Source organism: Ursus americanus, chromosome 33 (genome assembly GCF_024610735.1).
Source record: "Ursus americanus isolate L20-20 chromosome 33, mUrsAme1.1.p, whole genome shotgun sequence".
NCBI classification, from domain to species: domain Eukaryota; kingdom Metazoa; phylum Chordata; class Mammalia; order Carnivora; family Ursidae; genus Ursus; species Ursus americanus.
Genome location: NC_142159.1, coordinates 803,296 through 819,289, shown reverse-complemented (window position 1 = coordinate 819,289; position 15,994 = coordinate 803,296). Strand labels below are relative to the sequence as shown.

Below are 15,994 nucleotides of genomic sequence, written 5' to 3'. Positions count from 1 at the left end.
CTTAAAACATGTTCTTTTCACTAGCTTACTTTACTGTAAGAATACGGTATACAAAACAGGTAACATACAAATTCTGTGTTCATAGACTATGTTCTCAGTAAGGCTTCCCGTCAACAGTAGGCTGTTAGTAATTAAGTTTTGGGGGAGTCCAAAGTCACACGTGTATTTTTGAATGCTTGGTGGCAGAGGGGTGGCCAGTACCTCTAAACCCCGCATTGTTCAAAGGTCAATCGTAGTAACGGGCCCTACCTCCCTGCCTCCCTGGTCATGGGAGTAGGCGTGTGAACTAGACCTGACCAATCAGAAAACCTTATTTCCCTGGACACAGCAATTGAACAAGGAGTGAGCCTGTGACCCCAGCTGAGCCACTCTTATTTAGGGTTGCCGGGAGATTTGGCTCTTCCTTCTCTGGGGTTATTAATATGGGGCAATGTGAGCTGGGAACCCATCTTTCCCTATGGCAGGCGAAAGAACGTGGGAGCAGCCCATCTGGAGCTGACAGTGAGGTCACAGATATAGAGAAGCAGAAGCAGAGAGGGAGACAGGGTGTAACACTGAGTCTCTGGATCCAGCAGTGCCCTGGGTCCCTTTTTGCTTGAGCTTGTTTGAATTGGGTTTTGTTCCCTTGAAACCAAATGTCTCGACCAATCTAGTCCTCTTACTTACACTGACATGAGTAGGCCTCTGTCTAAGGATTCTGTCTGACTCTGGGTTCAGTTCCTTTAAGAACTTTCCCTAGATCCCTCTTTGGAAGGATTAGAACTCCATCCTAGACTGTTCTTTCCACCCTCTTAGGCTTCTGGTCATTGTCTCTGTCTTCTCTGCCACCCCTGACCACTGGCTTGGTGCAGGGATTCCCCGCTCTCTGCCTTGCTGCACTTGGGCCGGCACTTTCCCTCAGGGTTCAGCTCTTCTGCAGGTGAAGCTGGGAACACACCCCTCTGCACAGGACGCCAGGATCCCAGTGCCTGAACTGCTCATCTGGCCAGCCCTGCCCCAGCACGCCTGGTCCTTTGGCTGGTCTTTAGCAAGACCTGGGGCAGGAGCCACCTACTCCGTGAAGCCTCCCTTCGCCCTTCTCCTGCCCCCTCCCCCTACACAGAAAGCACAATAAGCAGTAGCCTTGATGTTAGAAGACCCAAGTTCAAGTTGCAGCCTTGCTGTTCCTGAGCCTTCATTACCTGGTCCTTTCTTTTTTTTTTTTTTTTTTTTTTTTTTTTTTTTTAACTGGAGACTAAACGTGTGCTTGGCTCGGCTGACAGGGAATGATAATGAGAAGCTGTTTGGTAGCAATGACGGACTGTGTCCACATGAGGGGTCAATTGTTTGAGGTCTGGGAGGGCTTCGCAGAGAAGGACACCACTGAGACAGGCAATGGGGTGGCCCAGGGAGAGGCAATGGCTTGTGTACCAGCACAGAAGCATGAGAGAGGCCTTAGGGAAATGGAGGGCAATATGGGGTGGCTCAAATGTAGGGTGAAGGACGGGAGGTGGGGGAGGAACAGGCTTCGGAGGGCAGCAGGTGGCAGGCAGATTCTGCAGGGACTCGAGGGACTCTTATCACACTGGGGGGAGAGGGGAGATTTTGGCGAGTTGACACAGCCAGAGCTGCGCTTCAGGAAGATCACTCCAGTTCCTTAGGGACAGCCGGACGGCACAGAAGGCACGCCTGAGAGCAGGAGGAAGACCAACCAGGGTTAGAGGTGGTGGAGGCCACGAGGGTAGTTTTCAGGAGATGGTAACCCAGGACCTGGACCTGTGCACCCCCAGGTAGGCAGGGAACAAGACTCCCCCCCCACCCCCCCCCCCAGTGAGGCTTCAGCTGGGACTAGCAGCCCCAAGTTCTCAGGCTCCTGAGTCACCTCCCGAGGTTTATGGCTGCCCTGAGGCCAGGTCAGCCTCCTTCCTCTGTCCTAATTACTTCCTGCCAAGGAAGCTGGCCCCCTCTAAGTGTCCTTGAGAAAATCCTTGTTAATGCAATTGAGTGTTTCAGGAGGAAGCAGTCACCTCCAGCTGCCACTGCCCCCGACTCCCTGTGGCAAACAGTGCCTCTCTGGCCACAGGGTGGGGTGGGGCTGGGGCGTTCGTATTCCAAGAAAAACGCATTAACATTAACTCCATTCCAGGAGGTCTCAGGGCCTGGGCTGGTCTCCTTGAGGACGGCGGAACAGGTTACACACTACACAACACCCTTGACCATCAGGGCAGGTGGGACTGAAATCCAAGATCTGCTCCACTTGCCAAGCTGTGCACCACAGCGCGACAAGGCTGTATTTACTCAGAAGAAGGGTATACTTTTCTCATTAGGCCAAAGGTGCCATCCACTGGCCCAGCTGCATACTTATGAGGCTGTTTATACCCAGAAGGGGTGTCTTCTCCTAATTTGCACAAAGGGCGCCATATGGCCTAATTGTAATCCTGGCTCTTGGCCTTTCTGCCCACTACCCACTCGTTTGGGCTCTATGACGCCTTCCACTGGACAGAGGGAGAAACCAAGTCCAATGTTGTCTGCCATTAGCTCCCTTCTGGGGAAACTGCTCTGCCCACAGGCCCATGTATCGGCGTCTGGTCTGGCCATTGATGAACGGACCAAGGGCTCCCACCATAAGCCAAGCTCGACCAATCAGATTCTTTTGCTTGAGAACTGGAACTAACTGACGCAGAGGGGAGCTGTCAGCTTGATACGGGAAGTCTTGATACAGAGTTGGGGATGCAGCCACTTTTGCAGGGAAACCAAGGAAGTCTGAAGAGAAACTGAGGAAAAGAACACAGATGCAAATATTGCCAAGGGGAGGAGAGCCCGAGAGACCTGAGAGGAGAAGGGAGAGGCGCTGTTGCCAGTTCCAGTCCTTTTGAGGCCCAGCCATTCTTGATTTTCCCTCTTCAGGGTCCCTTGTGATCTGCTCACCCTTTTCTTTGAACTAGCTGGAATGGGTCTGTGTTCCACATAAACAGAGTCCTTGCTAGAACAAGGCCCTCAGCCCCAAGGAGGTTGCTGAGGCACCCCTACTGTTGAGCTCCCCCCAGGCCTCTTCTCCCCCTGTCCCGCACCCCAGCCCTACCTCAGCTTAGGGAAGAGCGAGAGCCCTCAGCATGGTCACACCTTTTATTCACGGTCAGTGAAAAACACACCATACAGCACAGGGTTGAACAGTGAGGACAGTCACTGCGGCCACAGCCGGGAGCAGCACATGGGGAGGGGACAGGGGGCCACACTAGAGAATGAGTTGGGATGCCCCCCTCTGCCACCCAGTTCCCCCTTTCCCCCAGGCCTCCACACCCCTTCAGCCTCCACCAAGCAGGAAGGGCCATACACCCTGAGAGGCCCCGTCCTGCCCCACCTTCTGGCAAAGGTAAAAGAAAACCTTGAAAATTTCAGAAAGAAAATTCCATATTTTTCTGAGACTTTGCAATTGTAGGATTTGAAGGTTTTTTTTTTTCAAAAATGATAAATAAAATATGTAAGAAATGTATTCTTTCTTCCACAGTGATCTCTAAAGTCAGAACAAAACCTCACCCAGGGTGGATCTTCAGGGAAATTTGTTGCTTTAGTAAATTTTTGTGTAAAAATATTTACAGCGTCAGCTTACTACCCTGTGTAGAAACCCCAGCTTGTTCTCTCATTCTCTTTCCTTTCTCTTCCCTCCCTCCTTCTCTCTCTCTCTCTGTAGCAGGATGAATTTCTACCTCTAGAAACTGTCAGTAAAAGATTCAGTGCCTTTGTTTATGGGCTTCCTTTTTCTTAACTTTTGATTTAAAGGTAAGTTATATAATTCTGACTACAGCTCAAAGGACTGGAGCAGCCATCTGAAGTAGACCTTGCTGATGATTTTTAGAGATAAGAAATAAGGGGCTCATCAGTTAGCCCAAAAGGATGAGGAGGACAGAAGGCAGTTAGGAGGTAGATTCTGGAAGCTTTCAATTCAGACTTGCTTCAAGAAGATACAAAACTTCAAAAGGAGAGTTTGAATATATCATTGTTTTCACTGTCTGTATATGTTTGTGTCTCTGCAAGTCACACTTCCATGTCTCCTTACCTTGTGCTCTACAGCAAGTCCCTCGCAGCTGGCACAGGGACCAGAGGCCTGCCTCTCTTCTCAAGGCAGGGCCGCTGCTCTACCACAGGAGCCCCTGAGCACGCAGTCCCTGGGACATCCGGGATCATGTGGGAGCAAGGCCTGGCCTGCCTGTGGCTCCTCCCATCATCAAGATGGTGGTCTTGGTTCCCAGCCTGGCTTTATGTGTTCACACCGCTGGGCTGTCTGAGAATCTTTGGCCTAACTGGCAAATATCACCCACGGGATATGTCCAAAAGCTTGGAATGATCAAACATGCTCTCACGGGTAGGACTTGCCCACCAGCTGGAGAAAAACAAAAACGGTTCTCTTAGGGAAGAATATGGTGGTAAAGATGGTGCAAGATGCTTCCGGGGTGTTGAGTCAGAGGCTTCCCAGGACAGCATCGACCTGTTAGCAGAGCTGCCCAGAAGCAGACAACAAGAAGCTTGAAAATGTCGGGAGTTCAACTAAGCTCCTATTTCTTTTTGGAAGACCACCGCCTCAGAAACTTCTTAGCGGGAAGCTTGTTAAAGACCAAAACGAACTTAGCTTGCCCCACAGTCAACTTTGTATGACTCAGAGTCAGAGAGATGAGGGGGGCGAGACTCTGAAGAAAGAAACCCTCTTAGGGCCTTGGATTTGAGTCTTGGCCTGTGCCACCGCCTGGCCGCGTGCCTTTGCACAGGGGAATCCCCTCTTTCTGTGCCTCACTTCCCAAGTCCGGAGAAAGGGAATGAAAATCCCTATTTCTCCAGGCTGGAGGATACAATGAGATGGGAGTAGACGCAAGCCTTTGAAAGTCATGAAGTTCTGTGCGATTGTGAGTTAGGTTATATTCAACATCTGGGGGATGGGAACCCCACTTTGTAAAAAGCCTTCGAGTGGAAGTCTCAGCTGAGCCAGGCTGGTGAGTATCTGTGTATCTGCGGTGCTGACCGGTAGCACAAGACACACCCCGTGACCAGCTCCTCAGAGCCATGGAACATTCCTTGAGGCATCACTGGGTAAACACCTGCTGGTTAGTGCCTGAGGATGTGAGTTCCCAGCCTCAGCACATGGCTGGTCATAGGCAGAAGACAGAAAGAGAGCGGCAACTAAGTGGCCTTGCTACCTCCAACGGCAGCAAGAAGGAAGGTCCGATAGAGTTCGGGACCAAAGGTCAGCATCCCCAAGAGTTTCCACCTGCAGAGAGGGAGGACAGGTGAGCACTCAGAAGAGGCATGCCTTTCCTCCTTCCTGGAGGTACGATCCTGCACCGCTGACTCAGCAGTCATTCCCTGCTCCTACCCTGGGCTGACAGCACCTGTGTACTAAACTGTTTTCAGCAGCCGCTCAAGAGGAAATCTGTCACTGCACATCAAAGCTAATGTCTGATCACAAGTACAGGAGAAAATAAAGTGAAAGGCTTGAAGAAGCGAGATTCATTTTCTGGCAGTCAAAGCATGCAGCTGTATAGCTCACTGACCCCAAATCAGAAAGCAGGAAGCAAAGCCAGTGCACCTGGAAGATCACGAGTTTACCTGGCGGACTGAGGATCTGGGGTTAGAAAGAACCTTTCAAATGGAGCACGTTCCCAGCACATTTTTAGGCATTTGGTCCATAAATGTAGTCTGGCAACCTAAACAGTGGCCGGGTGGTCCTCTTCTTCTAGCTCCTTCTGTTTCTGTAGCAGAAAGAACAAGCCCATCCTTGAAACTAGAACAAACCCAGAAAGGAACTACCAAGATGTGGAAGATACACTTGTCTCACTCTCAGCAAACCTTGTTTTTTCTGTTCCCGAAGTCAGCATCCAACCAGAGCAAGTGGACAATGAGAGAGCTGCTCACTGAATTGAAAAAGATCATTAAAAAGGAAGCAGCAGGAGCTGCTGATGGACTCCTCAGGACTTAGTCTGATAAGAAAAAGTGTTATTTGGTAAGTTTGCTGGTATTTTCCCTCTATTTTTTCTCAGCTCTCCCTCCCCCACCCTCAAAATTAGCATTTTCTATATTCATTTAATCACTTTATAAGAAACCAAGTAATATAAAGTATGTTTTCGTATCCTAAACTAATAAAATGACTTTAGCTCTTTTAAAGGGTACTAAAAAAATAAGCATTACATAAATATCAGTGTTTCTTAAACCTTCCACTCACAATGGTTCCTGGACTTCCAAATACTTTTGTTTCATCCCTCTGCAGCTCTGGGTGGAGGTGAGCTGAAAGGTTTAATGGTTCCTTTCAAACTAACTGGCCTTAGCACAGCCTCTGCTCAGCTGTGCGCTACGTTCCCATCTGAGGCTCTGACCACTGGAAGTTTGCCTTACTTCCCTTATGAGCTTCCAGAGGGCACAGAATGTGTCTTGTAAACTACCATAACCTTAGCACCCACAGGTGCCTGGCATTGAACAAGTGCTCAATAACGTTAGGTGAAGAAAGGACTGAAGGAACGCTCCACAGGCTGGGGCCAGAGGGGCCAGGTAGAGTCAAGGGGGCAGGGCAGAGACCACCTTTAAGGAATTTAGGTCCTCAGCAAAGGACAGACCCCTTTGGCCCTTTAACTGGGATCTGGGAGACCACATCCTGTAAAGTGTAATCCCAGGAAGAACAGAATTTCAAAGCAGACCTGCAGCCCCCCTTCCTCAATCCTGGCTCTTGGGGCAAAAGCCAACTCCCTATGCCCAGCAGATGTTGGTTGTGGGCCAAGACTGGGGGTGGGGCTAGACCACAGAATACCTGAGGATCTGTCTCTTTTCCAGGGTGAGGTGGTCCCTCAAGGATCTCGATTGAGGGGAGCAAGGGCTTGGGCAGAGGGGTGGGTGGGCCAGAGAGTGAGGCTAGAATACCCCTCCCCCTGAGAGGTCATCGGGTTGGGAGGTGGCCACGCCCCTCCTGGCCAGGGGCCCTGCCCCTCACCAGCCTCTACTTCTGCATATCACACTGCAGCAGCAGCACAATGGATGGGTCACTCTTGGCCGCCTCCTTGAACTCCTCCAGCGTAATCTGGTCGTCCTTATCCCGGTCCATCTTCTTGAAGATCTTGTCCACACGCTGCTGGGGCGTGAGCCCATCCTGGTTCATGCGCATCATAATCACAGTGCCCACCATCTTGTAGATAGCCTGGGGGGTGGGGGTAAGGAGGGAACTGTGAACACTCACAGCGGGCTGGGACGAGCGGGGTGAACGAAGGGGGTTGGGGATGGTCAGGGAGAACATGGGAGATGGCAAGGAAACTGGAAGGTGTTGTACGGTCATTAAGACTGAATATTTAATGGGTATCTCATACCACATGTGTCTAAAAGCCAACTCTTCACCTCCAACCTGCTCTTCCCCCAGCATTCCTGGTCTCAGTAAATAGCAAATTCACCCTTCTAGTTGTTCAGACCAAAAACCTCGATGCCATTCTTGACTCTCCCTCATGTCCAATCCTTCAGCAAATCTTGTCAGCCCAAATTTTGCAATAGGTCCCATATCCAACCACTTCCGCTGCTCCCCCAGAGTGGCTGTTTCCATCAGCTCCTGACTGGCCTGAAGTGGAAGGATCCTAACTGGTTTCCCTGCTTCTGCCTTCCTGTGCTCTTAGCCTGTTCTCCACACAGACAATAGAGAGCTCTAAATGCTTCCTTATCTCGCTCAGAATCAAGTCAAATCTCTACCCCAGACTGTGAGATGCTAAGTGATTGGGTTCTTGGCTGCCTACCTGACCACTTCCTACCACTCTCCTCTCACTCACTTCTCTTGTGCCCCTCTGCCCTCCTGGCTACTCCTTGAACACTGCAAACACAGTCTCAGTGCCTTTGCATTTACTGCCCCCTCTGCACAGAACCCTCTTCCCCCGGACATGTGCACAATTCGCTCCCTCACCTCACTCAAGCTGCTGCTCACATTTCACCGCATAGACTTCTCCTCCATCGCTCTCACTCCCCTTACTTTGCTTTGCTTATCGTCTTCACAGCATTACTGCTTGACATAGCACAGGCTTTTTTCTTGTTTTAAAATCTTCTCACTATATTGGAGTGTCTGGGTGGCTGAGTTGGTTGGGCGTCTGTCTTGGCTCAGGTCGTGGTCCCAGGGTCCTGGGATCTAGCCCCATGTCGGATCCCTGCTCAACGGCCGGGGGGGGGGGGGCTGCTTCTCCCTCTCCCGCTCATGCTCTCTCACTATCTCTCTCTCTCTCAAATAAATAAAATCTTTAAAAGAAAAACTCTTCTCACTATTGAAGGAGCGTCCTAATAAAGCAGAACTTTGCCTGGCCCACAGTAGGCACTCAATACATACTTGTTGAAAAAAATAATGAGTTAGAAACTTAGGCTCTGGAGTCAGAGTCCTTGGGTTTGAGTCATGAACCACCACTTGCTATGTTTCATCCTCTGTAAAATGGGGCTTCTGTCAGTACCTACCTATAGGGTTCCTGGGGAAAGCACTTAGCACAAGGCCTGTTCTACACTGCGCACCCAACCAATGCTAGTTAGCCACTGGGTCCTGGGAGGCGGGATTCGGGGACAAGTGGAGTGCAGCCCGGGCCCTCCTGACGCCCGACAGTAGGGTGCCTGGAGAGGCCTGGAAAGGACCCGCCACGAAGACAGGAGGGGCATCACCGCAGCACCGCCTGCCCTCCCGCATCCATCCCCGCGCACCTCAATGATCTCCAGCATCTCCAGGCGCGTGATGCGCCCGTCGCCGTCCAGGTCGTACATCTCAAAGGCCCAGTTGAGTTTCTGCTCGAAGCTGCCGCGGGAGGTGACCGAAAGGGCGCAGATGAACTCCCGGAAGTCGATGGTGCCGTCGCCGTTCTTGTCGAAGGTGCGGAAAGCGTGCTGCGCAAACTTGGAGGCGTCGCCATAGGGAAAGAACTGAGGCGTGGACCGGGCGTTGGGGCGAAGCCACAGCCTCGCTGTCTCTGCCCGCCTCCTCGACTGCCTGGCCCCGCCCCACCCGTCCGGCCCGCCCCCGGCCGTCCAGCCCGCTCCCTAGATTGCCTGGCCCCGCCCCACCCGTCCGGCCCGCCCCCGGCCGTCCAGCCCGCTCCCTAGATTGCCTGGCCCCGCCCCCACCCGTCCGGCCCGCCCCCTGGAGTTCCCTGGCCCCGCCCCCGGCCGCCCGGCCCGCCCACCTTGATGTAGAGCTGTTGGAATTCCTCCAGGTTGAGGATGCCGCTGGGGCAGTCCTTCAGGAAGCCCTTGTACCACTGCTTCAGCTCCTGCTCGCTGAACTCAGTGTTCTGCACCAGGTCCTCCAGCACCTCTGGGGCCAGCTTGCTGTTGGTCTTCCCCATGGCCAGGCCTGGGGGACATGGCTCCCTCAGTTTGGTCCAGGGCAAGGCCCTCACCTCAGCAGCGGTCCTCCAAGTCCCCATAGGACAGGATTCCCTTTCTCCACAACAACCCCTCCCATAACAAACCCCACGTTCCCACAGCCAGGAGCCCTTCTTCCACAGCAGGGTGGGTCCCCTCTCGTCACCACCACCCTCAACAAGCCCACCTTCCTACAGCTAGGCCCTATCCTTTACACCCCTTTCCATAGGAGGTCCTGCCTCCCTCCCCACACATGGGAGGGGATCCCTTCCCCTCGTCACACTCCCCCATGGCAGGGATTCTTCTCTCCACAGCAGCCCCTCCCCTCTCCTCACAGCAGGTTTCCTCTCCTGTCACCTAGGATCTCAACCCCCGGGTCTCAGCTCCCCACCTTCTCGCTGACCAGGGCTAATGTCACAGTCGTCCTCCTCCCCTCTCCTGTGTACACCGGGCAAAGCTCCCAACACCCCTAGGACAGAGTCTTAATCCTCCCCTTGCTATTTAGAGCTATTTCCACCCTCAGCCCCTACCCGCCTCTGTAGGCTCTTCTCGGCCCAGGGACCTGAGGAAGGTTCCTTGTGTGTCCCCCAGCTATTTCCACCCTCAGCCCCTACCCGCCTCTGTAGGCTCTTCTCGGCCCAGGGACCTGAGGAAGGCTCCTTGTGTGTCCCCCGGCACCATCTCCCAAGTTCTTCCTCAAGGCTTTCCAGGCCAGCCCAGCAGGAAGCTTCTCTCTCTCCTTCCTCTGTACAAATAGAAGTCCTGGCTGATAGCATCGATGACCCTGACTCATCCTGCTTTTCATTAGTCATTCATTCCCTGAGCATTTACTGAGGCTGACTGTGTGTGCCAGGTCCCGTGCCAGTGACGGGGATAAAGTAGATATGGGCCAACCTTTAATAACTCATAATTGGGTCAAAGAGGTAGCTGGCTGATTGTCAAGGGCCTTCAATCCATGCCAAGGAGATTGGCCTATACCCATAGGGATTTTAAGCAAGGGCTGGGAAGATAACATTCAGTCCACAAACACGGAATGCTTACAGTGGCAGGTCCTGAGCTAGATGCTGGGATGAGGAAGAAGGAATGTGTTTTAGAATTTTTCCTTTGGCTACAGTGTGCAAGATGGCCTGGGTGGGGGAGAGCAGAGAGGGGCCTGCTGCATAGTTCAGGTGAGAGATGCTGACACCAGGGCAGAGGCTGTGGAGTGACGTGGATGGATCGACATATTAGGAGGGGCACTGACAGGGCTTGGTGACTGAATGTGGAGGTGAGAGGGAGAGAGAAATTGAGGCAGATGCTTAGATTTGGGGCTGAATGGATGGAGGTGGTGGTGTTGAGAAACGGATTTGGGGAGGATGAGGAGTCAGTCCCCCACTTGAACAGAAGCACCCCATGTAGCCTGTAACAGAGGCAGTTTTTGCAGAGGGAGGTATAAGACCCCCCCAGGATGCATCAGGAGCGAGGCCTTGCCCGGCCCTGAAGGTGGACACTCTCGTCTGACCTCCATGGGAGGACTATCCCTCCAGGGCCTGAGTTTCCTACGACATGGCCCGGGAGGTCACTTTGACTGTCTGGAGTCTTTTAGGAAGGGCACCAGACCCCGACCCCAGCGTAGCCTACCATGAAGATACTCTGGAAAAGGAAGCCATCAGGCTAGCAGAAGGAATTCCACATCCATAGCCCACTGCATGCCAGCGTGGCTTCTAACCCTTACTGCTAGGAGCTCCTGAATAACCAGATCTGAGATTGGTCTCTTCCATGCCCCCTCCCTTGCTACGTGGCTTCAAGTTGTTACAGGATATCTCTGGGCCTTGGATTCCTCCACTGGGCCCTGAGGAAGATCAAGCAGCAGCGGGGGTAGCATCGTCCTCCACCACCTACCACCCCCACCCCCAGAGCATGAGGAATCCTCCATGCTCCTGGGAGAAGCCGGGGGGAGGCATGCCATCTTCAGGAACCCGGAATGTAGGTCCAAACAGCTACACTGGGCACAAGGATGACTCTGGAACTACCTACAGGCAGAAGAATGCAGGCTACGTGCCCTGCTGATCCCTCCCCAGGTCCAAAGCACACTGAAGGCTCAGGATATAGTCAAGGAAGCTAGAGAACCCAGAGAGAAAGATGTGTCCAGTAGGGGAGGTGAAGCTTCTCCAGCATTCTCCTGGGGGATGTGCCTGAGTGTCTACGTAAGGGGCTGGGTGTGGGTGGGAGCCCGTCAATTTATGAGACTGCAGATCTGTCAGAACACACGTCTGTGTGTGTGTGTGCACACGCGCACATGTGTGTGTGTCATGGTGTCTGTGTGGCTCTTGCCTTTGCCCTTTTTCTCCTCCTTGCCCTGTGCTCCCTTCCCACAATTCTCTGTCTCCTGGGGCCACACCTGTTCCCAGCCCAAATTTGGTCCCAGACCCACTGAAGACTATGCCTCTTTCTTCATTTCTCTTCATTTCCTCTATTGTTCTTAGATTGCCAGCCAAAGCTGCCGGTCCCTTTAAGATATCCCCTTATTTTAGTGAACACTGGAACTCAGGGAAAGGAGAAAACTAGCTCAGAGTTACACAGCAGGTCAGTGGAAGAGTCCAGATGAGCACCCAGGCTGAATCCATGCCACCTGCCTGAACCACCCTCTCCAGATGAGGGCTCCTCTTGTCCAGTACAGACCTTCCCCACTCCTGCCTGCCTTCTGGGAAAACCTTAGCTCTGATCTCCCTCTTGGCCTCAGTGGGACCATCTTACTGAGCTCCAGGACACCATCTCTGACAACTAGGAAATATCCATCCCTCGGGATGGCCCAGCAGCTCCTCCGATCCACTCATCTACAACCAGACACTCTCACCTTGTGGCCATCTTCTCTCTCCATCAGTCCTTCCTTCCCTCCCTCCCTTGTCCCAGGGGCGAAATGTGATCTTAGTTACCTTTAGTTTCCCCTCTTCCTTTTCCCTAGGTCCACCTGGCACCAAGTCCTGTTGTTCTTTCTTCTGAAGTGCTCCTGGAACCTTCCCCATGTCCTCTCTCTCCCCACAGTCAGGGCCAGGGGCACAGCCGAGGGGCTGAGATCTGTGCTGCGTGCTAAGCCATGCCCATGGGCTCAGCTGCCTCAGAGGGAGTGCCTTTCTTCTGAATTCTCCGTTCTGAGGCAATGTCATTTCTGGTTTTGCCCAGAAGTATGACAGAGGCAAGAGGTGGATATGCCCACAAGGCCCCTCACACTCTAGAATCCTCTAGAATCTGGCATCAAGGTGTCCACCTGTCTAGCCTTACCTCCTACTGCTCTCCTCACAATTACATGCTTTCCTAGTAGTCTTCACACAGCCAGGACCTATGTCCCTATTGCATAGCTGCTTTCCCTTCCCCTAATATCCTTTCTTCCCATCTGGCTGACACAGCTCTCCTCAGCCTTCAGGCCCGGCTGAAGCCCACTTCCTTATGATCATCCTCTCCCAGCCTGGACAGTGGACAGTCAGCAGCATGGATTCAGCATTTGAAGGCCATGGAACAGAGCCCCACAAGTGTGTAGACTCCAGAGCTCTCTGACCCTCACCCGGTACTCTAGAATTCCAGAATGGAACCTGATTTGGGAGAGATCTTTGTATTTAACCCTGGCCCAAGCCAAAAAAAGAAAAAAAAAAAGTTCTTCAAGGCTTTTGCTCAATGGCAAAGAGCTTATCCCCTCGCCATATAACTGAGTCCACTTTGGGGCAGCTCAGAGAGTGAGAAAAACACTTTTCCCATTGTTCTGAGGTTTGCCCTCTTGTAGCTCCCCCACACCGGTCCTGCTCTCCCCTCTGAAGCTGCACAGAACTGCCCTCAGAGACCCAAAGGCCATATCTGGAGCACAAAGATGTTCAGTGAATGTCCCTTGGTGGATTCCATGAGAGGGGCAGAACCCCGTTTCCTCCTTGGAATGGCATCAGGCTTTTTTGTTTATCTGTGTTCTCCTGCCATTGCACCCACTTCAGAGACCACGGAACCCAGACCCCGGAAAGGAAGGTTTCGCCCAAGGCCAACCACAGCCCATCAGCAGCAAGGCAGAGGCCTTGGGGGCATGGCGTGTTCTGCTGGAGCTGTGGCCCTGCTGAACGTGGGCAGCCTTCTCAGCCTACGTCTTGAGGGCGGCCCTCCAGCTCTGAAGGGGCTGACACTGCCCCATAGGCAGAGCCACTGCCCCTGTGCTCAGAGGCTCCTTCCAGAGGGCAGAGCTCGGGGTCCTGGGCTTCAAATGCGGAAGTGGCAGTGAGGGTGGGAGGGATTGAGGGAGGCAATAATCCCACACCCTCACCCAGCTTCAGAGGAGCTGGTGCTGAGACGGTTGCCATGGTGACAACAGCTCCCTGGTCAGGAGATTTTCTCTTTCCTCTCCTCCCTTTGCTCTTCTCCAAGCAGCAGCCATAGCAGCAGCAGCCAGGTCTTCTCCCTCTCCTTTATGAGGGGCAGGGCATGATAAAAAAACGTGGGCCCTAGCGACCACCTCCACCTTGGAACTGTCCACGCCACATGGGCTGGTGGTCTGGGAGGGACTCCTAACAGCTGAGAAGGGGCCTGGGCCTGGAAAGCATGTGGGAGGGGGACGCCTGAGTAAGAAGTCATGTCCCCTTGGTGAGGACTAACGCCCCTCAGGCCTCCTCTCTGAAATGCCCTAATGGTTCAGGGCAAGAGCGAAATGGTCCCATTGCTCCTAATCAGCCACAGAACCAGAGCACGTCAGTGTGGGAAGGCCATTCAAGACCATCTCGTCCAGTCCACCCTCCGTCCTTCCTCATTTCATGAAGAATCAGAGAGGGAAGTGACTTGCCCAAAGGCAAACAGCAGCTGAGGCAAAGGCAAGATTAACCCATCTCCTCTGCCTTCCAGATTCAGGCCACCTTAGGGAAAGGAGTGACACGGTCCACATGGAGCTTTGGCAGGTCCTTGTGGAACAGCAGGAAGATAGGAGAGAGGGAGCGACTGGGCGCAAGAATGCCAGAGAGGATCCCAATTCGAGATGTTTGAGAGGTAGAACGAGAGGACTTGGTGCCTGTGAGGGGTGAGGGGAAAGGGGAAGGCTAGGACCTTGGCAGCACTGACAGGCAGGTCTGCTGGGGGATGGTGCCCCTGGTTGGTCCTCCAGCCAGGATGAAAGCGGCCAAACATGGGGCCTCCACCTAGCCCCGGGACCACGGGGGTGGTGCTGCTGTTGAGAGAGTGTGAGGAGGAAAACTGGGGGAAGGGGGGCACCTCTTTCCTCTTCCAGATATGCTGTGAGCTCTGTCAGCTTGAGGGGTGGGAGGTGGCGACTGTCTGAGGGGACAACGTGAAGTGGGAGTAGGTTCTCTGTGGGGGGGAAGCTGTCTTTGGGGGCAGGGGCCTTGTGATGTGAAGTGCACAGGGAGCTGCTGGTGGGGCTGATGGTGTGGGTGGGGGCTATCTGTGCAGGTGGGAGGTTGCCATGATGCTGTGCCAACGACCCATCTCCAAAGGGGAAGGGTGACTGGTGCCTCCTCAAGCATGAGCAACACCACACCCCCAGGGGTGTGTGTGTGTGTGTGTGTGTGTGTGTGTGTGTGTGTGTGTGTTGGGGGCCAGAGCAGTGGGTGTTCTTACCTGAGCTGGGGGTAGGGAGGGGGCTGTGCCCCTTCCCTGGGACCCATGGGGCCTGGACTGGGGTGGGAGTCCCCTGCCCAGGGGCGGCCCTCCTGCCGCCTATGGGGGGAACCAGGGGTCAAGGATGAATGAAGGGGGCAGGAGAGAATGGGAATGGAGAGTGGAGGGGGAGGGGACAAGGGCCTCTGCCCGGCCCCGCCCGCGTTACCTGAGGCCGCTCGCCGGGTCGCTGGATGGCTCTGAGCCTCGGCGGGCCGCGGGGACCGAGACTGGCTCGCGGGCTGGCGGCCAGGCTCTTCGAGGTCCGCACCGGAGCCGCCTCCCAGCTCTTGTATCACTATGTCTCTCGGAGGCGACACGATTTGCATAAGCCCCGCCTCATCCCGGGCCGATCGGGCGTTGATTGGCTCCGCTGCGGCGGAGTGGCAGGCGGGGTTTCAGGTGGGGACGGGATGGCCAGTGAGGCCCGGCTGCCCGAGCGCGCCCCGCCCGCCCGCGCTGACCTTCTCCGAGTCGCGAGGAAGGGGGAGGGCTCTGCCCCCCGCGGTACCCCGCCCTAGGGTTCAGACCCCGGGCCGCAGTCTGGGGCGAAAAGTGACGATTGAAGTGGATTCGCAAAAACAACCGCACGGTTGCTGTGGAAACGGGAGAGCCACAGCAGAGTCTCTAAGCCTTCCCTTCCAGGGCCCCAGCCGGGGGTGGGGATGGAAGAGGGGATGAGTCACGAGATGTGACCCCCTCCGTGTCCCACCCGAAATTGGAGGAGGGCGGCGAGGAGCTGCGGACTAGCTGAGTGGGGGAGGGAAGAGCTGGGGTGGTCGGCCGCCCACGCCTTCGCGTCGCCCCCGCAGCACACCCACTGCGCTGCCGCCGTGGGACTGAGAGGAGGGTGGGCGGGCGCCGAGAGCGCAGCACGGGTGGCGAAGCGCCGCGCCTCTACCTGGCCCCACGCTCTTCGCGCGCGCCCTGCAGCCCCTAATTCCGATCTTCTCCAGACGGACCTTGCTTGGTGCTCACGGACCCCCAAGAGGCCTCTCGGGATCTCCTCCAGAAGGTTCCTCTGCCTACGCCACGGACCCTCCTTTCC

General features: G+C 54.4%; 1 protein-coding gene across 1 annotated transcript; it reads right to left on the bottom strand.

The window, feature by feature from the left end:
- Positions 1 to 3,091: 3,091 nt before the first annotated feature.
- Positions 3,092 to 15,275, bottom strand: HPCAL4 (hippocalcin like 4). The gene is made up of 4 exons (XM_045771950.2): positions 15,116 to 15,275; positions 9,147 to 9,316; positions 8,671 to 8,886; positions 3,092 to 7,153 (listed from the first exon to the last, which is right to left on the bottom strand). The coding sequence occupies exons 1-4, from the start codon at positions 15,273 to 15,275 to the stop codon at positions 6,956 to 6,958; spliced, it is 744 nt and encodes a 247-aa protein (XP_045627906.2). The 3' UTR covers positions 3,092 to 6,955.
- Positions 15,276 to 15,994: the final 719 nt, after the last annotated feature.